Source organism: Pezoporus occidentalis, unplaced genomic scaffold (assembly GCF_034315485.1).
Source record: "Pezoporus occidentalis ecotype Australia unplaced genomic scaffold, CSIRO_AGI_Poc_V1 ctg176, whole genome shotgun sequence".
In the NCBI taxonomy this organism is placed as follows: Eukaryota; Metazoa; Chordata; class Aves; order Psittaciformes; family Psittacidae; genus Pezoporus; species Pezoporus occidentalis.
Window position 1 is genome coordinate 1 of NW_026913596.1, and position 22751 is coordinate 22751.

A 22751-nucleotide genomic window follows, 5' to 3' on the forward strand; every position below is an offset into this window, starting at 1 on the left:
CGGTCCGTCGTACGTCATCACCCCGCGCCGCAGAGAGGGCCCGGCCGCCGCCATGGTGCAGCTCGGTAAGTGCCCGGGGGCGCGGCCCGCGGGGCCCTGTCCGTGTCCGTGTCCGTGTCCCGTGTCCCGTGTCCCGTGTCCCGTGCCCCGTGCCCGTGACCGCCGCGCTCTCTCCGCAGGCAGCCGCCTCCTCAAGGGCTACCGCGGCGGCCACGTCGTGATCCGCTTCGCCCGGGGCGGCTGCACCAACCGGCCCTTCTACCGCCTCGTGGCGGCGCACAACCGGCGCCCCCGCGACGGGAAGTACCTGGAGCAGCTGGGCTGCCTCGACCCGCTGCCCAACAGCCACGGCGAGAAGGTGGCGGGGCTCAACCTGGAGCGGCTGCGGCACTGGCTGGGCTGCGGCGCGCAGCTCTCCCGCCCCGCTGAGAAGCTCCTGGGTAGGCCCGGGCGGGCTCCGGGGCGGGGGCCCGGGGCTGGCGGCCGCTGCTCACCGCCTCTCCTTGCAGGTCTGGCCGGGTTCCTGCCGCTCCACCCCATGACGGTGACCGGCGCCGAGCGGCTGCGGCGGCGGCGAGCGCAGGAGGCTGTCGCGCAGGCCGCGGATGGCTCTGCTGTGCCCGGCGAGGAACCGTGAGAGGCCCCGAGCGAGGGCTCCGTGAGCGGGATCGCGCCCTGCCCCGCCGGCCCCTCCGAGTGCATTAAAGTGTCATTTGCGCGCTCTGTTCGGCTGTGCTGCTCTCTCCAAACCCTGCTCTGCAACATTTACTCTTGCTGCGGTGTAAAAGGGGTTTTCCTGCTGCCATGCAGGTACAGAACCATGCCAGATCATTTATGGCCTTTGCTAAAGGCGCAGCATCCGCTCTAGCGCCGCCCTTTCTGCAGCAGTGGCACGGTTACTTCCATTTGCCTGCTGCACTCAAGTGTTTTGGCTCCTGGCAGTGATTTGTTACATGACAGTCCAGGGCTCCAGGAGAGGGCTGACACAAACAAATGCAAATGGTTCTGTAGCTGCGTTTCTGTTTAGTTTCTCCAGAGAGTTTCTGTGCCTGTTCATTCATTTACAAGCAGAAGGGAAAGATTTCCATCTTGGGTAAAGGGGGAGCAAGGTTTGCACGAAGCAGGATGCAGATCTTACCACTTGCATCACATTTGAACCTACCTGAGAAACAAGAAATCCACTGTAGTCTCTCCCACCTTAGATGCACCTCTTGCTTTTTGGGATTTCCTTTGGTGTAACTTTCACTATAAAGGTCAGGCAAAGACAACTTTTCCACTGTGCACTGAGGTTTGTAGTGCAATTGCCCTGACATAGGAGAAAAACCACTCTAAAGAGAGGGACTTGCTTGCTTTTAACAACATCATGATTCTGAGAATGCCTTTATTTCTGCTTACGGATGAAAGAGAAGCTGCTTTAAGAACTGAAGTGGGTGAGGCTGTGAAAGGTGGTATTGCTTTTCTAATACGCGCTCTCCCATTCTTCCATACAGCTGATGTTGAGAGTCACACTTTATACAGACCAGTGGCTATACTCTGGTACAGGGTTTCTAGCAAGTTCCTCTCTAGCTTACTCTGGACTTGTCTGCATCTGCCCTGCTCCTCCTATCAGAACCTAAAGGTACCACACAGCTTTCCTTTTTGGAGCCTTCTGCTTCCAACACAGGAAGATGGATGTGCAAGGTTTCTTTTGTGAAAGTTTCCTATTAAAAAGGAAAAAAGAATGAATTTGTTATTAAATAAAACATCCCACAATCATACACAAGGCAGGAAAGGAGTTGCTTCATGTCCTTTTGAATCCTGACGTGCTGTGGGGGTGCTCTCTAATGCAACAGGGTGAGTGACCATTATCATCAGACACTACTGTTGCAAGACACAGTAATAATGCCAGGTAAATTGAAGAAGTACCAAGTCTGCTGGTGTTGAGGTCGTGCTTCCCACAGTGAGGTCTTCTCATCTTTTCTCTTCCCTACCAGGTCCCCTGCAAGGTTCAAGGATGTGTTACTGTAGGCACTGCACTAAATACTCTCCCTACAGCAAGGGCTAGTGCAAACGGAGCAAGAACTTTCCTTTCCAGGTAGGAAGGAGCTGCTGAACTTACTCAGCTATTACTGTCACCTTCCTCTGGTCCCCCAGAAGATGTGGGCTAAAAAACCCCAACTGCACACAAGGAGTGAGCGTAAGCCAGCAGAGTATCACTGGGCTGATGCAGAGCAAAAGCTGAGCTTGAAGAAAGCTACAGATGAAGACTGAATCTCCAGCATAGTAATTCTTCATAGCACTTGAGTTAAATCCCTCATTACTTAAGTAGCTCTTGCAAGCTTGGTTAGCACTGCACTCATGGAAGCCAAAACTTCGTTTGTGCTCTGATGCTGTGATTTCCTCTGCTGGCCAATCCATCGGCTATTGCAACAAAATCTGTTACTCTTTGTTCAAGAAAGGTATTGCTGGATCCTAGAAATGGCAAAACCAAACAAGAGCCTTATGTACCTGGCAAATACTGCACCAACCCCACTGCAGACTTCTCTCGGTCTGTAGACTGCACCTGAATTCATCTGATTAACCCATGTTGTTGCCTGTCAGGTCTCACATAAAACTCCTTGGCTGCCACTGCAGGGGGCCATGAGGCACAAGCTGCGTACACCAAAAATACTCATTATTCCACACATTTACCATTCTGCACAGGGAGAGAGCAAGTGCTCCAGTAGTCACTGAATTCGCAAGATGTTGTACTTAATACAACCCACGGGGTGTTGTGTTAATGGCATCTAAAAGTCTCTCACAGTCTTTCGATCTGAGGGATGGACAACATATACATTAAGGAAGCCACCTTTTACCAGAAGACAAAGTCTGGTTTTAGTAAATAAAATGCATCTCCTATAGAGTTCAAGATGACTGTGCCTTAGTACAAAATAAAACTGTCTAGACAACTCTCTTCAGCTAGTTCCCAATATAGCTTTTCTTTTTATATATATTCAGTCATGCAAGTTTGATGTGGTTTGAGGAGACTCATTCTCTTCATTCAAAGGTGCAGCAGGAGTTCCAAAATCATTAGGTTGTCTTTTCTGAGAGACATGGCAGAGGCCAAGTGAACTGCAGACACATGCTGCTTAATTACAAACGTGAGACAATTGATAACACACTTTCTTTCTCTGTTCCTCTTCCCATTTTCCCTACTTCTGTACATGTGTTCTAAATCCATTTATGAACATCCACAAATAATCGCCATCAAGCAACCTTTAATGATAAGAACTTCATCAAAATTAACCTTTAGGCACCACTGAAGAGATTAAACTACAGCACAGCGTAAAATCGCTTTCCTGCCTGAACTCATGCATCTCCTCAAACAGCAGCTCAGATTTAGACAGAGTATTTGAAGCGTTTACATCCTAAAGGTAAACCTCACTTTGCACTCGCAGCTCAACAGTGACCGCAGTCAGTTCTGTAAAACACAAAGTAGTAAAAGGAAGAAAGTAATCAAGTAAGTAATGCCTCTTATTAAAGTTATTTCTATGGATTTGGTATCACTTCCAAGTCTGCAGGGTGGTGGCAGGCTCTGGTGTTTTTCCCAGGTATCACCAGTACTGCTTGAAGTTCCAAATTAGCAGACACTGATGTTGACCTTCAAGTCCTACGTATGTGAACACTGCATAAATATATCTGCAAAATAAAGTCTGTATCACATAAAATAGAAAATGTCATGTATATTCTATTGGGCAATGCACAGGGGCAATAGTTTTATCACTATATAAAAGTATTTCATAATATAGATGGAAGCAAAGACGAAAGTTACCATCAACTACACTGATTTCATCAAGAACCTTCTGAAGATCCTCATTTGCAATAAAATGATCTGCAGCTTGAGCTGCCTGGAAAAGGAAAGTGCTTATGATCCATTTAGTGCAATAATGCTGGCTACAAAACATAAACCACTTTAACACTGGACCAAAAGAAAAACCACACGTATTTTTTAGTTTAAAAGTTTGGTGAGATAAGGAAGAGAAATTAAGGTTACACAGCAGAGCAACACGAAAGCAACTTTCCAAAGTCTTTAGATTGTCAGAAACCAGAAGTGCCAAATGCACAGTTTCTTATGCTGTTCTGTTCTAGCTTTGTCCTGAGCAGTCTTGGGGACAGCTGTCCCATCATCAAGGAAGTGGTATGTCACAGATATTCCTGCAGATACGACACTACATAAGCCCAAACAAAGAAAAGGAAGGTGAACAGACTCATCAATCTGACCGTCCTTTACCTCTTGAGTTCTTGACTTCGTAACTTCAGTGATGTTCCTCCACTTAAGTAAATGCTGAGTAGCATGAGACTTGCTTCTAAGGTAAGAAAAGTAATGCTCAGGGGCAGACGATTGAGAGATTCTTAGGAGTTGTACATGATGATTTCAGCACTGGAGTGTACTAAGACACAACAGCTACAGATTATACAAGCTGTTTCATCTTGGCATCGCAGACGAAGCATCAGAATGAACTTAGGTAAAAAGTCAAGCAGAACTCATTCCAAAAAAGAGACCCTCCAGAGAAATCCCTCTTCTGGACCTAAAATAACCTCTACAGGGATGCCATGCACAGCACACACGGTACCAAAATGCCCATGAGGCTTGGTAAACTTTGGCTGCCTACCCAAATAGAGAGGCAGGCTAACAGGGACCCTAAAAATAGTTTTGACTTTATTTCCATTTTTGCCTTTGCTCTCAAAAGACTCCCAGGCTTAACTGGTAAGAGAGCTCACCCATTTACCACCTTCCAAAATCACAGTAAGCATTTTCACAGAACCCAAAATGGAACCCAAAACCATTTTAGTAGTTTCAGTGAGATACAGAAGATGCAGCTCCAGCTGCCAAGTACTTGGTCACTGATCCCCATGCAGATTGCAGACTGTCTCAAGGTACAACTGTATGAAAAAACAAGGACGATGTTTTGCAGGCTTTCACGCAAATGATTTTTCTTAAATTACCAACTTAACTTTGAGAGTAAGCTTCTACCCAAGGGAAACAGATGCAAAAACTCTTCTCCCCAAAGCTGGGTTACAGACAACTGCCCATCCTCTTGCTAACTCATCATAAGCCCTCGTAGTCTTAAGAGTCTAACGTGGAAGGAAATACGCAACCATCACCATGAACCACAGCCAGAACTCACAGAGCAGGGTTTGGGAGCTGGGCTGCTGCAGTTTCACCCCACAGCAGCTTCCTGGAACAGTTCTGCTGGTGCAAGCTCTGCCCACTCAGGAGCACACGGGGCTTGGCAGAGCGCTCCCAGCACGCGAGCAGGACCAGTCACCCTCAGCCTTTCCAAAGTTTTGAAAAGCCTCTTCCAGAGCCAGGCCTACCACAGGCAGAGGCCAGGACCTGCAGGTTGGCCCCACTGCTCCTCAAGGCCACAGTGATCGAGGACAGGGCCACTCTGCCTGGCCATGAGATGGCACCTTCTGCCCATGGCGGTGCCCTCAGTGGCACGCGCAGCCCTGCAGCTTGCTGCCACCTGAGAAATCATGGTCACCCTGCCCATGCACCACACTTCCAGATCCCCTCCCTCAGGCTGGACACCACCACTTGTCCCCCTGGGAATGATGGCACCATGGCAGAGGTGGAGGGAAGGGGGGCACAGACAGGCCTTTGCCACCTCAGCGGAAGGATGTGCGGTGCCACGTGCTGCCGCCTCCCGTGAGCACGGGAAAGCTTGGCGAAGCAGCGCAGACCTTCTTGCTGTTTGCCAGGCCCACTGCTGCTGGACTGGGGGCACAAGAGCCTAACGGGCCACGGTGGGGAGGCTGAGCGTGACACAAAGAGGCAGCAGAGGCTGTGGCGGCTTCTCCCATTTATTCGTTCCGCGCGTGGGGCAAGAGCGGGCGCTGCTCTTCCGTGGGAGGCAGCTCCTCGGTGGGCGGCAGCTCATAGGTGACACAGAGGGAGGAGAAGAGACAGCCTAGGAAGGACATCAGGCTGGCGAAATACATGGCACCGCTGGCACTGCCCACAGCTGCTGTCAGTGGTCCCATGGCCAGGGCCACGAGGATCTGCGCCAGGAAGTACTGGCAGCTCAGCAGGGAGATGTCAACGCCCATCCCACGCCGTGTGCCCTCTGCCTGTGAGCCTACAAACTGTGAGGGACACACTGTAAGGGGGCTGGAGGTGCCACGGGAGCCCCTCTTCCCTCCCTGGCCCAGGGCTCACCTCATGGCTCTGGTAGTAGTCACACAGCAGGGAGTAGGGCAGCGTGCAGAGCGTGGCAAAGAGGATGCCATAGGTAGCACACAGCGACAGCACCACATAGACATTCCTGGAGAGTGTGGCCAGACCTGTGCCGAGCCCGAAGGACAAATATGCCACAAAGTACAGGGTCCGTGTGCTGAACCGCTCCTCCAGCTTCTCCAGCGCGGCTGCAAGACAATGGCATGGCATTTGAGGTGAACTGCAGCCCTCCCTGCCACTAGCCTGTCACTGGACCCAAAGGGTGCACCTTTGGGCCCTACCTCTTAGGTAGCCACGTCTCAGCAGCAACCATTAAATCTTTGAGTAACTGGTGGCTTAAACATGAGCACCAAGGACTCCTTCCAAATCCCACTGCCATGATGCAGCCTTGCTGCCCTATCTGTGTGGAGGACATGGCAGAGCTGAAGCCAGAGGAGTAAATGGGAATTCCTCCCCAAAGGCAGGAGGCAGAGCAGGCAGATGCACTACACACACAACAAGGTACTCGGGTGGCACATGACATGGGGTACTATGCCAGGGGCACATGGGCCCTGAATGCTGCTGTGCCAAAGCTGCGCCTATGGTGGCTGCATGTATTTCTGGATTCAACGTACATTTAAAATGCCACTTGTGAAAGGAACTATACACTAACAGAGACGTGTTTTCACTGGACTGCTGACTGCACCTGCACAAGCTAACTAGCTGAGATATATGGTGAACAAGAATAGTCTGCTTCAGCACTCATGCCATGTGAGTTGCACACAGGCTATGTGCAACATAAATGCAAGACTACTTGCTGCAGAAACACCACTTAAGGAATGGGTGCATCCTTCTCACAGCAGTGGCTAAGAAGGCTTTACCAAGTACCTGAATAGAAAGCAGCACTGAATGCATAGATGCACATTCCCCAGCAGCCCATGGTGACCCCAGCGTTGTACTTCTGATACTCATCTGAGTTGTGAGGTGCTTTTGGATTCCCTTGAAACACGACTTCTCCCATGAAGTCAGTGTAGAAGAGTAACATCCCCTCAAACGAAAGCCATCCTGAAAGAAGCCAGAAAGTCGCCTATTAGGATTGCAGAGTATCTGTTTCCCCTTGCAAGTCACATTTATCTGTGACTGTTGCTCCCCACGCATTATGCTACAGTGTTTGTCAAAGACAATCAGGATTTTAAAGACCAAAATTTATCCCTTGAATTCCTAAGCAGAATCCTAGAGGCTGACTGTAGGCCACAGAATACTGGTTTAGCGAGACAGAAAATAGATGACAGCAGCCTGAGCTGCCTTCAGGTTTTGACAGGACAACGCTCAGTTTCAGAGTGGCTCATCGTGTAGTTGTTTCAGGTTGCTGTTGTCCTCCCACATATCACTGGAAGGAGTGCTTCTTATGTCATGGCTGCAGTGTCTAGAGCACCTCTGACAGAGTTAAAAACCTCCTACTCACAAACAAGCATCACATCCCCACACGCAGGCAATATCTTGATTCCTTTCACAGTCAAAGCATATTAACTACCTGTTACACCTTTAGCTCAACTTCATGTAAACTGGACTGCTTGCAAGCCCTTCGTAAGCATCAGTCACACACTGGCAAAAGTAAAGGTAACAATGCACAGGTTCTGACCACTCTTGCATCCCCACACAGAGTGTTCTAGGACCCCTATACACATGCTGTCAAAGGGAGGGAAGTGTAAGCAGGGAAATACAACTACTCTCATCTTTCTGCTAGGTAGTTCCAGCTTCAGAGTGGTTTTAAAGAGCAAATAAATATAGGAATGTAGGCTTTACTGATTTGTTGTTTGGGTTTTTATCTTTCTCAGAGTTCTAAGAAACTGAATACCAGAAAGTACCTTACTGGAGAGTGTATATGGAACAAATCAAGTCCTCTCAAGTTAGCAGCCATAGATAAAACATGTAAAAGCATTCACATGAGGTAGAGTACTTCATAGCGAAAGCAAGACAGCACTTTCTGCATACCTAGGAAGTGGTTGATGCAGAGATTGCGGAGAGCCTTGGGCATCTGGCAGATGGTGGAACAAAGGAGTTTCATGGAGAGTGGTTGCTCAGTGGTCTCGCTTGATCCATTCAGCTCGCTCTCATATTTTACACCATTCAGCAAGATATTAGCAACCTGCACCATAAGAACTCCCAGGTCAACACACACAGTAAGAAAAACACAAACATCCTTTGAGCAAACTTATGCAATATTACACGCCTATCTGATCATCTGAAAGTTAAACTCTGCTACTGCAGTACGTTGACATAAAGAACAGTGTATTCAGGAGATTAAGAACAGTCTAGAAACTGTAAATTCAGCCATGGAACAAGTGTTAAATGGCAGCACTGTACTACAGCGTTCAGTATACTTCAAACAATACTCTTCATTTCTCTACGGTATTTGGCAACCACTTCCAGATGCTAGCATAGGGAAGGCTGCACCCACAGCCAGGTGAATTTGGCTCCTGAAGTTTTGGAGACATCAAGGAAGAAGAGGCTGGTTTCAACTGAAACGCATTGCTTGCTAACCTTGATGCCAAATCTCTGTGTGCACAGTATGTAAAGTCCTGGCCCTAAGGAAGTTTGCTCTCACAAACTTGGTCTAAGGACAATAACAGCAATGAACAAACAAAAAACCCCACACCCCCCCAAAAAAAAAACAACCCCAAACCCAACAGAGGACAGTTTACCTCATCCCGGATCATAAAAAAATGGGGTCTCAGACATTCCAAGTTATCACCAACAGTGGGAATTGAGGTCAGTCTTATGCCTGGGCAAGGGAAACCTCACCTCCCTGCTGGAATCAGATAGCATGACTGCCATAAGGAGAAGCTCATGGGAGAATTCTATCCCTGGCCCTATCTTGCAGGTATGTCTGTGAAAAGGGAAGATAGAGGCTCAATAAAAACGTGTCTTTTTCTGCTCTTCTGTGGCAGCTCCCTGGGTCATGAACCAGGGCTAAATATACCAACCTAACTTTCACACATGGCCCAGTAAGAGAAGAATGCTTCCATTTCTGCTCTCTTAACAAAGGCAGCTGACAGACTGCCAGTCATAATTCACATCCTACCCTGTCTTTTACCAATAAGGTCACAGCAGGTATGCTGCTCCCATGACTTTCATGAGCAAATTGTCATGAGCAGTCTGAAATGATGAATTTGTGCATCACACGCTTAAAACTAGAGAATAAATTAAAAGAATGCTCAGGTTTACATGGTCATAGCATTGATTTTCTGCCCTTACCTGTTGGCTGAAGGTTACGTTTCTTCTTCTGCTATTTTCTGGACAGTGTCCTGTTACGATATCTGGAATGGCCAAGGTCTGAGGCCTTTTCAGGATCCCTGACGACCGTGGCTTTATCGTATCCAGTGAGCCCACCCTCAGCACCTCGCCGTCAGGCCCCGGTGTTATGCTGCTCTCCCCTTGCTCCAAAACTCCATTTTGTCCTTGGTAACAGCCATCAGGCACCCGAGGAAAGCTGACACTGACAGGCTGTCTGGGCAGGCTGGCTGGAAGTGCTACGTAACTATTGTGCCCGCCTGTAAAACAGTCTATAAGCACACTGTCAATATTTGAAGTCCCAAATGATGATGCAAACTCATTAATTCCTGTCAAGGAATTGTCTCTGCTGATAAAACTGCCATATTTGGGTGTGAGTGGGCTCAGGGGGGAAACGGGACTCGTAAAACTTGCATGTAAGTGAGCTGAGTTATGAGAAGCAAAGTTTTCATTTACACCCTCCTCAAAGAAGAAAGGTGGAGAAGGAGGGAGAGGAAGACTTGGACTCTTCATCACCTTTTTCTTCCTGACAAAGGACCTTAAGGGCCTTTCTGGAATGCTAATTAGAGTCAGTACAGTAGTGATAGTCAGTGTAACTGAGGTGAAGACATAGATGACACGAAGTTGCCCTCCCACAGCTTTTCCAAAACTGGTTTTATCCCAGTGTATTCCTCCAACAACATAACCAAAGCCACCTCCAAGACCTGGTGGAAAAACAGAGCCAAGATTATCTTCCCTAGCCAATCCTGGAAGTCAGTAACAGCACTATTTGTCTAATGATTCGTGAGTAGAATCCAACGTGTTAGTTCTGGTTTACTACTCAAGCCCTTTTCCATTCAAATGCAGTAATAAGCACAGTTATCCATGCCACAAGGACAGTCTGATGTACGAACATAGTACAGAGAGAGAGAGAAGGTCAGTGCTGTAAAAGTGATGGTACAAATAATTAAAAACTATAGTTCTTTCTTTGCCATGAACAAACCACTTTACCTTCAGCTATTTCAGTCCGTAAAACAGAAGTGTCCACCAGCCTCGTGGCAAGGCTCTGCAACCAGTCAGCTAAGACTGTTTTCCTGAAAGTAAGTGAAAATCCATTTTCCTCACTCAGTTAGAGGAACACAGATCTAACTGTGTCCAAGACAGACTGAATCACTTCAGAAGTGTAGCAAGCTCATTATTCAACATGTTGGCAGCATACAAAACTGCCACTGCATTTACTACCAATGAACATAGAAGTTCTGAGGGCACTGGATACCACTCTCACTCCATTAAGAAGGAGGAAGGCCTACGACACTATCCTTTCTTTCTTATGACCACATTCAAGTGGGAAACAGTCTCCTGCTGGTGACAAAAACTAGCCTAGAACAGTACAGCAATTGAAGATGACAGCAGTGAGGGATCACAGTGCCCAGTACGTGCTTTCCCCTTCAACAGAGTGACTAAAAAAGGTATTTTCCACACCTGCAGGAAGCTGAACCTCTTCCCTCAAGGGATTTTGTTTCCATAGATGTTATAAATGATGCTGAGGGACCTTCAGATGAACAACCCAAGACTGTGTCTCGTTTGACTTTTGGTAGTTACAAAAGCCTTTTACAGTAAGCATGAGTTTGGTTTCAAAGTTAATTAGAGTCACCTCTCCAGGTGTTTGGTTATTAGGCTTATACAGGAAAACACCAGTGATTTACACTCTGCCTTCTTGCAGAGGGCTTGTTTACTTAGGTCTCACGTCACCCAGGAAGCACCAACAAAGCATACCTGCTAACAAAGCGTGGATGTTGAGGCCCCTGTCTTGATCCACTGGGCTGCATACATCCATCATGTAGGCATGACTGGGATTGTCTGCTGAATCTGCGCTGAAGTCCATGAGGACAACACCACAGACCGTAAGAATGATACCCCATTTATGGTTATTCACAGTGTCAGACAAGGTGCTTCCTATATCTTTGCCATTAAGCATAAGCGAGAGCCCAAGCAACGCTCCTGGGAACAAAACCAAATTGAAATCAATCAATTGACTGCTTGTAAGTAAAGAAACCTCCAGTGCTCCATGCTCTAAAAGCATTATACTACCTGCACAACCTTGCAGCAAGCACAATTGCCCTTGTACAGACCATACAGTCTGGGGAATAAGCGTGGCTTATAGGATATACATAACCCTTTTCCACTGTTCAAACTTAACAAATGTCTGGAGTTGGTTTTGGTTACAGAAAAACATCCCTGACCCTCAAAACATCACCTCTTCAGACTCTGACAAGACAAGATTGCGTGGATCTCCAGCTGCCAAAGCATCACCTTGGTGCCACTCACCACCTTCAGATCCACAACATCCAACATTTCGAAGACATTTTGTTCAGCCTAGTGCCACAGGGGATGTCACAGAAGGGAGATGGTTCTACATGCCAAGTGTTATGCCCATCACTTCTGAAAGACGCACCTATTGCTAAGACCAGAATGAAAGGTCGTCTCCTCCCGAATCTTGATGTGCATCTGTCGCTCCAGGCTCCCAGCAAAGGCTGTAGCAAGAATCCTAGTAAAAAGGAATCACCAATAAGTAGCATTTTTCTATGAGCCTGTTTCACATGGGAGTTAAACTAAGTAGCTTAAAAGGCAAGTAAAGGCAGGACACCATGGCATAGCAATATCCTCAGTCAGTAGGAGTCACCCAGATGCACAAAAAGCGTATTGCTTGGCACTGTCCAGGCCAGGGACTGAATAACATAACGTGGCACTGCTCATTGCCATGGCAGTTCCTTACACACTATTTCATCTACCCCATCCTAAATGGGAACTCCCCTTAAGAATTAACTTGGAAGACAGCAGGAAGCAAACAGGCAAGTCGGAAAGGTACTTGCATTACCCTGGGCCAGCCTGCGAGTAGAAGCCTATCTACTCCTTCTGAAGCACACTGCACAAGCATGGGAACAGGCAGAACGAAGTTTCCACACAGTAACAGCCCCTCCTAGGTTCTTCCCGTAGCAATAGATATGCGTCCACCCCTGCCTGTGTGCTAAGGCCTGTAACAGTAGTGGCTGATGACCCTTCATTATCAGAAGGCTTTGCTTTAAAAGGTTAAACACGAGAAGGCAATACCACCATGCCTTTTTCACACATCCCAGGGAACTGTGTATGCTTTTTTCCCTAGGGACATGAATGGATACATTGATCCTCTTTTGCTACTTTTTAAACATAGGAACAGAGCAAACAAAGCTTACCCTTGCACAAAATCTAAGAGGTTCATAAGCCATTAAAAGAACTGACCTTTTGGTCACACTGGGCCCATTTCAGGCAAGACACAGCAAGAATTAGTCTCCATTTGGCTGTCTAAAATTATAGCTAGTGCTTCTTAACCTTGAGAGCACACAGAATACACTGTATGAATAGCTGAGGTAGACAAAACAAGAACATACACCTTGTGTAGTAGAAAAAAAAGAAGACGGAAGAAATAGCGAAAGGTTACCTAATATAGGGCTGATGAACCACACCATTCCATACAGTTGGTCTGGAAGCCCCATCTGAAGCAGCACAGGGGTAACATAGGCTGTTTCTATGGCATAGCTGAACTCGAGCCCAAAGAGAATGCACCCATTAAAGAGGAGTTCTAGGAAAGACCTCTGAGGCTGAAGATCCCCAAAGTCAATCAAATCAATAGGACACGGAGTATTTGGTGGTGGTGGTGGAGAAGGGCGAATGTGTTTTCTCCTCTTTGGATGTCTCTTGAAGTTGTTGGCCCGATGACTTATGTGCCGTGTGACCGATCCAGAATATCCTGGAACTTGTGACCTCCAGATTTCCTGAGAAGCCACATTTGGCAAGAGTGCAGCATCACTGACAGGGGTTGTTGTAGATGGTGGAATCATCACAGGTAGGCGTCTGGAAGAAAAATAGCTCAGAATAATATGGTTGAGTAAGAAAAACTTTGCTTAATTCCATTTACTGAAGTTCAAGCCATCTCTCAACGCTTCACATACTGAGTGCAGCCTTCATATTAGTTACAACCTTTTCTCTCCATCTCTTAACACAAGGTATATATGTTTTATGGGCACATCTCCTCTGTCTTTGGACAAATGAGACACCAGAGAGCCTACCTTGGTTACCTGGGCATCATCTACCATCACTGGGGTCTGAGACTGAAATATTTAACATCATTAGCAGTCACTCATGTCACACTTCCCAGGGGTTCCAAGAACAGCAATGGGCTTACGTTTATCTGCAACTCACTCAAGCTAAATTAAGATGAATCATGACCTCAGTCTAAGTTGACAACAAAGCAAAGCTGTGGCTTGGCTGCAGATCCAGACCCCTGCTGCAATGTGAAATCACCTTCCGGTACTGATCCTACCATTCCTGCTGCCTGTGCTGAGGCTAGGGCTCAATGCAAAACTGTTTTCGCAATGACTGAGTTTTTCTTCCTAGTCACATTCCTGAATTCAGCAGAGACACTATGCTGCAAGGACAGGGTCTGATCCTCTGTTTCTTGCGGGTTCTATTTCCGCAAGACTTTACTGGAGCACCCAAAGAATGTGGTTTCAAAGTTCAGACTACACAAGCTGAACACTTGGATGAAGTCAGCTGATGACAAACAGGCTTGGAACCAGAAGCTGATACCATTTCAATGCAGGAATTGAAGTAATTCCTGAGAAGAAGCCACCCTCTGCATGACTATTCCCTGCTCACAGATTAGTGCCATTCAAGTGCTGAACAGCCTCCTTGGGTCTCCTCAGAATCGCTCCTGTAGCCAAAGTGTGCATACTGTGGTAGGTAAACCAGCCAAATGCTCCAAACAGCAGGATAGATCCCAACAGATCTGCTGAATTAATGGACCACACGTAACGTCCTGCCCCTCATTGCCAGAACCAGAAATAGCTCGTAAGTGAAGTCTGATCTTTTCTTTACTCACTCTTGTCCTAAGACCAAAGGCTGCCGCTGCACAAGGATGGCTCCACATCACCCCACAGGAAAACCCTCACAGCTACACACTAGTTATCAAAACAAATGTCTTTTTTTTTCCCTGGGGAAAAATCTCCTGCCTGTTCTGCTACTTTGGCTGTACAGAATTCCCAAATCTCCATTTTCTGCTACTTCCTCCAGCACATTTCAAGCTCCACTCTTCCTGTAACACTCAGTCCATGCAATGCCATTCTTCACTGCCTATCTCCCACTGTGATCAAAAGCATAACTCCATAAACTCATGTTTACCATCACACTTCAGTGTGCTTCAGCACAGCTGTGGGATGATGCCCTACACAGAACAAACCCCAGGTACACGCAAGCATCCAAAGAGAGACACTGCACAATGAAAAACCGAATGCCAAGCACCTCACAGAAGACTGCAGTTGGGATAACTTTAACTGTATTTGGGGCCTGAGGGCAAGAAGGAAGGGTGAGAGTGAAAAGACACTTACTGAAGTACTGCTAACATTGTACCACAGGTTTCCTCAAGACTGCTCCTCTTCAGACCAAGATGCATACCACGTAAGAGAGCAGAACAAGCAATTCATAACCATAACTACACATGGGCCTTGACAATGCCCACCCCACAAGGCACCAGCAGAAAGAGCATTTTGTTGGGAAAGCTCATTAGACATAAAGTCCCTAGAGAGGCCACCAGAAGGAGAAGCGTGTGCAGACTGTACAGATACCCTTGACACTGATCTCACAAATTACTGAGAATTTCCTATGACCCATGTCTTTCATAAGCAGAGTACTTACTTTGCAGGAGTATTTTTATCAGCTTTCAGGTCAAAGTAATTCCCTCACAATCAGAATTTGTTAAAAATTAGAAGAGAGAGACCTGAAACATAACAGAAACCCAATCAGATTCATGACAGATGCTCTAACAACCCTTGCACACAGACACAAGACAGCTGTGTTAACACTCCTTCAGCAGCGCCTGAACACCTTGCCATTTGCACCCAGGGTGTTGATGTCCCTATGTTAATCTATTAGTTTCACTTCCTACTAGATCCCCCTTTATTTTCCTCTCTCGTTAAAAAGAGATTGTAAGTGACAATGTTTTAGCAACAGAAGAATGGCTCAAAAATACACATGTTGATCTACAGTTACTTAGAACAAAAGGCTACTGTTGACAGCGTATCAGATCACCAATCCAGCAGCAAGTCACCCTAAAACTATGAGTTGAAGCTAATATTCCTGACTGCCCATTCTTCTCAGTTCAGGAACTATTCACCAGAGGACATCTTCAGAGGACTTGACCCTGTCCTCAGATGAATCGACCCAGTGATCGCAATAGCTTCGAGGCAGGAAACCTCTCCTGCCGTGTAACGTGGCTGCTTACACCGTCACTAGCGATTTCTGGCACTCGATGCTTGTTACACCAACAACTGCGCATCCCAATCCGCAGGGCCTCGGCGACACCGGCTCTGCCACCTGCTATCTGCAGTCAGACGTGCGTGGCAGGCAGGGCCCGGCCATCACTGCTCCTCCTGGGCACCTGCTATGCCAGGAAAGGTCTCTCCCTGTGCCAGAACCTGGTCCCGGTTTCCCTGCGGTGGCACCCAACACGCCGCAGCCACCAGCGATGCTGGGAAGGGCCGGCCCTGACCGGGACCTGCCCGGCGCCACGGCCGCGGCTCCCAAACGCTCGAGCCAGCCGAGACGCTCCGCAGCCTCCCCCCACCCCCGCCGGGGCTCCCGTCCGGCGCGCACGGAGCGACCCTCGCACGCCCGTCGGCACCGGCACCTACCGCAGGCCCTGCCCCGCCCGGCGGCCTCCCCACAGCGGCGCCCGGCCCGCCCCGCACTGCGCCGCGCCGCCACGCCGGCCCAGCCCCGGTGACGTCGTCCCGCACGGCGGCAGCCGGACCCGGAGCGGCGGAAACGGCCGCGCCGCCCCTCGCTCACCGGAGCGCGGCCGGGAGAGCCCGCGCGGCCGGGGCGAGGCCAAGAGCGGCGTCAGGAGCCGCTCCTGCTGCGCGGCCCGGGCAGGGGCAGGTCATCATCCCCGCTCTTCCAAAGACTCACCCATACTGGCACTGGAATTGCAGGGGAGGTAGACTGGGATAGGAAGGGGTTTAGGGAGAGCCGAGATAGTTTTCGATAGGCCCGTAGGGTAGATGCTGTAGGTGACATTGCGCTTCTTTCTCTTCCCCTTAACAGTGACCTGGCAGTTTTGGTTTATAGTGCCATATTTTGTGCTCATGTTTCAAATTTCCTCGCGGTTTGCAAACAAAGATGTCATTGTGCGGTCTGCTCTGTATATTCTTTTAAAACTTCAGACTTGGGGCATTAAGCATTGAGGATGCTTAACTTTATCTCCAGAGGTTATAACACTGCATGAATCCTTAGTTCTTTAGCTCTTGTAGAATTTTTTGTAGCAGCCTCAGTTCCACCCACCATCCATGTGTTAAGAGCGTTCTGCAAACGCTGAGCAGATGAACACTTAAGAGCCCCATTCCTCATCATTAAGGATGACTTTTTGTTCCACCTGGGCACAGAGAACGTGTTACATTATTAATGCTGTCAGGCAGTCGTCATCATACACACTGATTTTTCCTGTGAACATTTTGAGACATTAAACGCACATTTACTCAATATTAAATTAAATAAAATTGACTGCTTAGAACTTACAAGGATTAACTCTTAACACATTTTAGCATAGTTTGTCCGCTTGCGAAGGTGGGACAAGGCATTCTACTCCTTCCTAGGTTAGCAACAAAGTAGAGAATGAAATCAGTTCCTGCTGTGCATTCATCTATCAGCAGCCTTTAGGCTTTAGACAAAACAGAAATCAAAAACCTCCTCTTCCCTGTGAACCTACACATAAATTGCAGTTGAAACGTAAAGATACTAATTTACTTTGTACTAATTTAACCCAACAGCATTCAAAAGAGTGAGTTTTGGTGATGAATGCCTACTGCTATGAATCTGCCCTGTTCCCTACTACCTTCTCTGCCTGCAGGATGTTTTTCAATCACTGAACTCTCTTGTTAAGTCTTTCCACGCAGCAGCTTCTGACAGGGTATTCATCTCTCTGCTTGTTTACAGCTTCATGTTAGGCTCGCTGTTTCATTTGCCAGAAGACCTTATTTGCCTCACTCAGATTAGGACCATCCCGTTTCTTGGAAACCTCTTTTCTATCCCCTTATAGTTCTTTTCTCTGAGATAAACGTTAGCTCCAGCTGAGTGAAATTCTGTGCAAGCTACCACAGAGCGGATGTTGTTCTGTCTCTCGAACAGTTTCATTTGGGTGATTTTGGGTATTCCTTTTTCTTTTTCCATCTTGAAATCGAGGTGAACATTTCTCAGTCAGGTTCAGTGGCTCTGCAATGTCCTTCAGTCATTAAACCACTGTGATTCACCTGGAACTGGCACCTTTTTTTTCCAAGCATGACTTAATTCTTTTTGTCAGGGAATCAAAGTCTGTACCAAACAGACACACTGTGAAAGCTGTTCTGTGCTCAGGGGCTGCTGCTTCAGACCCAAAGGCCACATGAATCCTGCAGCAAAGATTAATATATGCTCAGTGATGTTCTGTGGTATGGAATACCCCTTTGGCTAGTTCAGGTCAGCTATCCTGGCTGTGCTTCCTCCCAGCTTCTTGTGCCCCTCCTCACTGGCAAAGCATGAGAGACTGAAAAGCCCTTGATCAGGGTAAGCACTATTCAGCAACAACTAAAACATTGGTGTGTAATCAACATTCTCAGACTAAAGCCAAAATACAGCGCTGCACTGGCTACTAGGAAGAAAATCAACTCTATCCCAGCCGCAACCAGGACAGGTATCAGTTGAAGAACTACAGTTGTATTTCTATAAATGCCAATCATGCCAATAAAGTCTATGTCCTGTGGTATTGTCAGTACAAATATAGAGTAAGAAGGAAAAAAGGAAGTGAGTTCAAACAAGGTGATATGCATTTCAATTACACGTTCTTAATGCTTATATGGTAAGAAGACCTTACCACGTAAATTACACCGCCCTAGCATCCCTTACATGCCAACTGAGTAGGTGCAGGGAAGCCAGTGGGAGGCTAATACAATGTAAGAACATAAAGAAGTCTCATATATGCCAGTTTGCACACCACCTCCATATCTGGCCCTCAGCATATTGTCATAAGATTTTAATAGTCCAGATAAATCAGTTCCTGAACCTGGATTCACCAAACTCCTACACTGGCTGTATTAATGGATGCAATTAAACATCTAAGAAGGCACTTGAATTTTTACTTAAAAGAAGGAAGAACACAGGCAAACACCCTCCTCCTCCAAAAAACACCAAAACTAGCACCAGAAACAAACCACGGTCTCTTTATGCTGCAGAATGAACAGCAATGGTAACAGCACTGATCTATTTGCATTAAAATTGAGTTGTCAATTCATTGAGAAATTTAATATAGTGAACTACTACACAAGAACATGATTTTTCAAGAAACAAGTATGTGCATTCTGACAACTGCCTCTGCACTTCCTAACTCTGTACTTGTGTAGATACAACAAAAAGTACAAAAGGAGTTTGTGTCTGCTCCCATCCTTTCCAGGAACAGAGCAAATCTACCATATTGTTTTCAGGTAAAGGTGAGGCCATGCTCCCGAAACAATCCACCAAGAATTATCTTCAGGATGCCCCCTGACAAGTGTGCAAGCAACTACAATGTTGTGTGTAAAGCTCTAATAATAGGAAAAGACAGAAATGCCCCCGCTATCGACAAATAATACACGAATCAGGACACAGTGTTGGACTGTAGTTCAAACTGCTTTGTAAAACGGTTGGCTTTTTTTGCTTTGGGATTTTTAAACAAAAAAAAAGTCTTTAGGAAAGAACCAATCTGGTTTTCTAAAACCTGGCATGCTGTCACCATACTAAAGAAATGTCAGTAATCTCTCAGCCCAGCCTACAGCTGCTGTATCAAATGAAAACCAAAGTGCTGTGGCCCCTTCTCAAGCCTCAGTGGATTATTATTCAGGAAAATGTCACTAATGCCACACTTCACTGAAACCATTCAAGTGTCACACAGAGACAGCCCAGTAGCTTTTCTTCTACTGGTCTGCACTTGATTTGACTCATGCTTAGTTTCAGCTCTACTGTTTCCACAGTAGCACTGTGCATGCATTCAGTCATTTGTTACTGCTCGATGAGCATTTCTACTTGCTTCTGCGGGACAAGCCTGTGCTGCCCTAGATAAACCGTGAGAGCATTTACCTGTCTCTTGCCCTCAGCAGACAACCACCCCTTCAATGTCTCTCTCCAACGAAACCCCAGCACAGTTCAGAGAATTAGTCACTAGAGGGCACTAACAGAATCCAGAAGATTGAGAACGCGCTTGGAATCACAATGCTACAATCCTACAAGCAGTTTAGAGTCCAAACGGCAAGTTTTGAAGTTACTTCCTAAGCAGCTCCTGCAACCAACACATTAAGACACACTACCAGTGAAGTAATTCTATTTCAGAAGATCTTTAAAATCTTCAATTTTCCAGTAACTGAATGAAAGAAGGCTCAGGAAAATCCTCTGAGGCAACGTGTGCTAAGGTACATTGATCATGCACTTCTGGACAAATGCTGAACAAAAATGTTAACTGCAGACATGCAAGATATTTACCATGCAAGATACTGGTGCAGGAACACACAAAGCAGTGTGTCAAACCCACTGAAGTACAGTATTTCATTTCATTGTGATGCCTCAAGTGGACTATGCATTTGACAAGAGACAAGGACATGATTATGCCCCAAGACCCTGCAGGTTTTTTTTCTTGATCTGACAAGCCACAGAAAGGTGACAAGCTGCATGTCAGGAAAGCAGGAGCAAGAATCCTGGATGTAGGAACTTGTGGTTACCCAGGGCAAGCACAGGCTATGTATATTTTAGAACTGAACTCAATTTTCATTTAAAGATAGAGCATAAATAGACACTACTGTCACCCCTGCTGTGTTACCTGAATAGCTCAATTCCTTGCTTCTCATAATAATTGCGAGCTGCAGCTTCCAGCCAGTAGGTCTTATTAGTAGTAAGATCAAAGTTTTCTTGTCTACCAGGTGTCTTTTTTGATGTGATTCAGTGTACTTCTGATCTTCTACTGGGGAAGGAAAGCTGAACTAGTGATTAGCAAAACGTGGAAACCTCAAATCAGTGCTTTTGTGAAGGCCAAGTGTAGGGCAGCACAAGGAAGTGCCAGGCAACCACTGTACCAAGCACTGATGAAGAGGAGGTTGGGTGAGGCACCCTGCACCCAGCTGCAGGCAAGCATGGTGATGGTGAGGGCTGTCACACAGCATCACCGTTGGTGGGAGAAATGGTGAAGGGTCCCAGAGAGGTGCTGCACTGGCAGGGGCTCAGGCTGGCTCAGCAGTGACCAGACAGAGATACTTGAAGCTCAGGAAAGAAAAGCAGCAGGGCACTGAGTGGTGCATGGTGGGCACTGGAAGAAGACTGGAGGTGCACCTGCCTCTTGCTAAGCATTCATTAAAACTTTATTAATTGGCTCCATACCTTGTCTAAATTGACTTTGGAAGCCTATGGGAAGTACTGCTCCACTTCCCTGTGTTCCCCTGTGGTAACAGGGGAAATGAGAAACCACCAGGTCCCTGGGGCTAATTACTTTCTTCAAAATCCAGCATTGCTCTATGTTTCTGACTCAGTGCAGCATTCAATTTTCTGCTGAGATTGTATCTATATCACATTACAGAATGAGTTGCAATAGCACTCGATGTTAATTGCATGGCACAGACTGCTCCCTTCTCTCCTTTGTATCAGTTACCAAGAAAAACCAGAAAGTCTGCTTCTGCTGTTTTTAATTTAGCCTCTTCCATCCATATAGAGTGCCTGTCAGACAGGAGAGGCAGGGGCTGTCATCCCCTTTCTGCCTGAAAGTGTCTAGCAACAGGACAGAGACTATAGGCATGTCTATGTGCCACCCCAAACCATCAGTTACCTTATGGAGACAGACAGATGTTGGGGTGCGGTACAGCCACTTGGTACAGAGATACAGACAAGTGCTTTAATATTCCTGGATGGCCCCAAAGCCACTCTGACAGCCTTGCTTGCCTCTTGCATCCACTGAGGCAGAGGAAGGGCACAGATGAAGTAAAAGGACACCCCAAGCCACTCTCGGAGCTTGGCAGTCTCTTTCAGGACCTAAAACACCAAAACAACCCTCAAAGCACCAGAGCATAGCCATAAGCAGGCTTCCAGAAAGTGCTAGAACAAGCAGGGGCTGTGTATCCTGACTTGTATAGTGCTCTACTTTTTCAGGGCAGCATATGAACAACATTTGAAGAAAACTGATTGTTATACTGGAAAGCAATGCCTGCAGGACTAGCATGTAGGTCTTTGGAGATCTTTTACTGGCACCTTTCAAACACAGCCTCCCACTAAACCAACAGGAAGGCAGTCATACCAGATCAGATAGCAGTCCTGCTTCCAACAGGGGCTATTCCTGGACACTTGGTTGCTGCTATTCACAAGCCTGAGTTTTGCTTCTACATTTCTAAATAAACAATTTGCCTTGGTACTCAATTCGCTGAGTGTTTTCAGGTAAGTCAAAGGGCTGGAAGAATCTCCTTACTTCTGATTTCTTACCATTTGGTTAAAGGACTTTTCCCTTTTTGGCCGATCATTCTCAAGACATTTTCTACTCTCCTCCTTCAGCAGTAAAGAAACTCCTGACCAGAGTCCAGCCTGTAACATGATGTTTGCAGCCTGGAGTTCCTCTGGGATTAGCCTGCATTTTCTTAGGGGAGAAGAGAGGAAAAAAGAAAAAGAAGAGGCAGGGAAGGAGGGGGGAGACGAACAGAACGTTCTGTCAAATAAACATTTGCTAATGCTCTTGAGCAAGAGGAATGGAACAGGTAGTAAGCAGTAACCCAGATTAACTATCTGCTAGGGCAAACACACAGTACGCAAAGATTCCCTGTACGCTGGATGGCATCTCTGCATTGAGCCCAATACACTGACATACTAATTGATCTCTCCAAGAGCAGCCATGACCTTTGGATACAAAACTGGAGGTCAGGCCTCAAAGTAATCTAATTTATCTCCTGCCTGGTAGAATAAAACCAGACTTGCTGTTAGTCTAACTTCTCTACTTTCTTTTTTCTCCCATGAGAAGTGATTTCTGCAAGTATACAGTCACTTTCTCAGTTAATATTATCAGCTCTTCAGGTGTAGGACTAGCAGAGCTTGCCAAGAATCCATAGATTTGACTCTATTATGAAAGTTTAGTGCAACTTCTAGGTCAGCTTTAGGTCTGAAGACCAAACATGTAGGAATCAGAAAATGAATACTTGGTTCCTGTCTGCTGAGGCTGAGCCACACAGAGGTCTGACCA

At 46.8% G+C, this 22751-nt stretch overlaps 2 protein-coding genes across 10 annotated transcripts in view; one reads left to right on the plus strand and one right to left on the minus strand.

Moving 5' to 3' along the window:
* The first annotated feature begins 6 nt into the window (after nt 1-6).
* On the plus strand, nt 7-1771 carry MRPS16 (mitochondrial ribosomal protein S16). The gene is made up of 3 exons (XM_062614440.1): nt 7-65; nt 180-440; nt 510-1771. The coding sequence occupies exons 1-3, from the start codon at nt 53-55 to the stop codon at nt 635-637; spliced, it is 402 nt and encodes a 133-aa protein (XP_062470424.1). The 5' UTR covers nt 7-52; the 3' UTR covers nt 638-1771.
* A 4037-nt stretch (nt 1772-5808) lies between these two features.
* The window catches only part of SLC45A1 (solute carrier family 45 member 1), a 57095-nt gene continuing 40152 nt past the window's right edge, over nt 5809-22751 (minus strand). For 3 of the 9 annotated variants that reach the window (XM_062614450.1, XM_062614442.1, XM_062614447.1), the window contains 8 exons: nt 12930-13342; nt 11907-11999; nt 11228-11452; nt 9437-10176; nt 8174-8327; nt 7067-7243; nt 6182-6387; nt 5809-6108 (listed from right to left, as the gene is read on the minus strand). In XM_062614450.1, coding sequence (XP_062470434.1) covers nt 5827-6108; nt 6182-6387; nt 7067-7243; nt 8174-8327; nt 9437-10176; nt 11228-11452; nt 11907-11999; nt 12930-13329 — 2277 coding nt within the window. In that variant the 5' untranslated portion in view covers nt 13330-13342 and the 3' untranslated portion in view covers nt 5809-5826. Of the gene's footprint in view, nt 6109-6181; nt 6388-7066; nt 7244-8173; nt 8328-9436; nt 10177-11227; nt 11453-11906; nt 12000-12929; nt 13343-15181; nt 15264-16176; nt 16306-22003; nt 22155-22751 lie in introns of those variants that run through there. The other 6 variants (XM_062614443.1, XM_062614441.1, XM_062614445.1 and 3 more) reach the window with 5 other exon arrangements.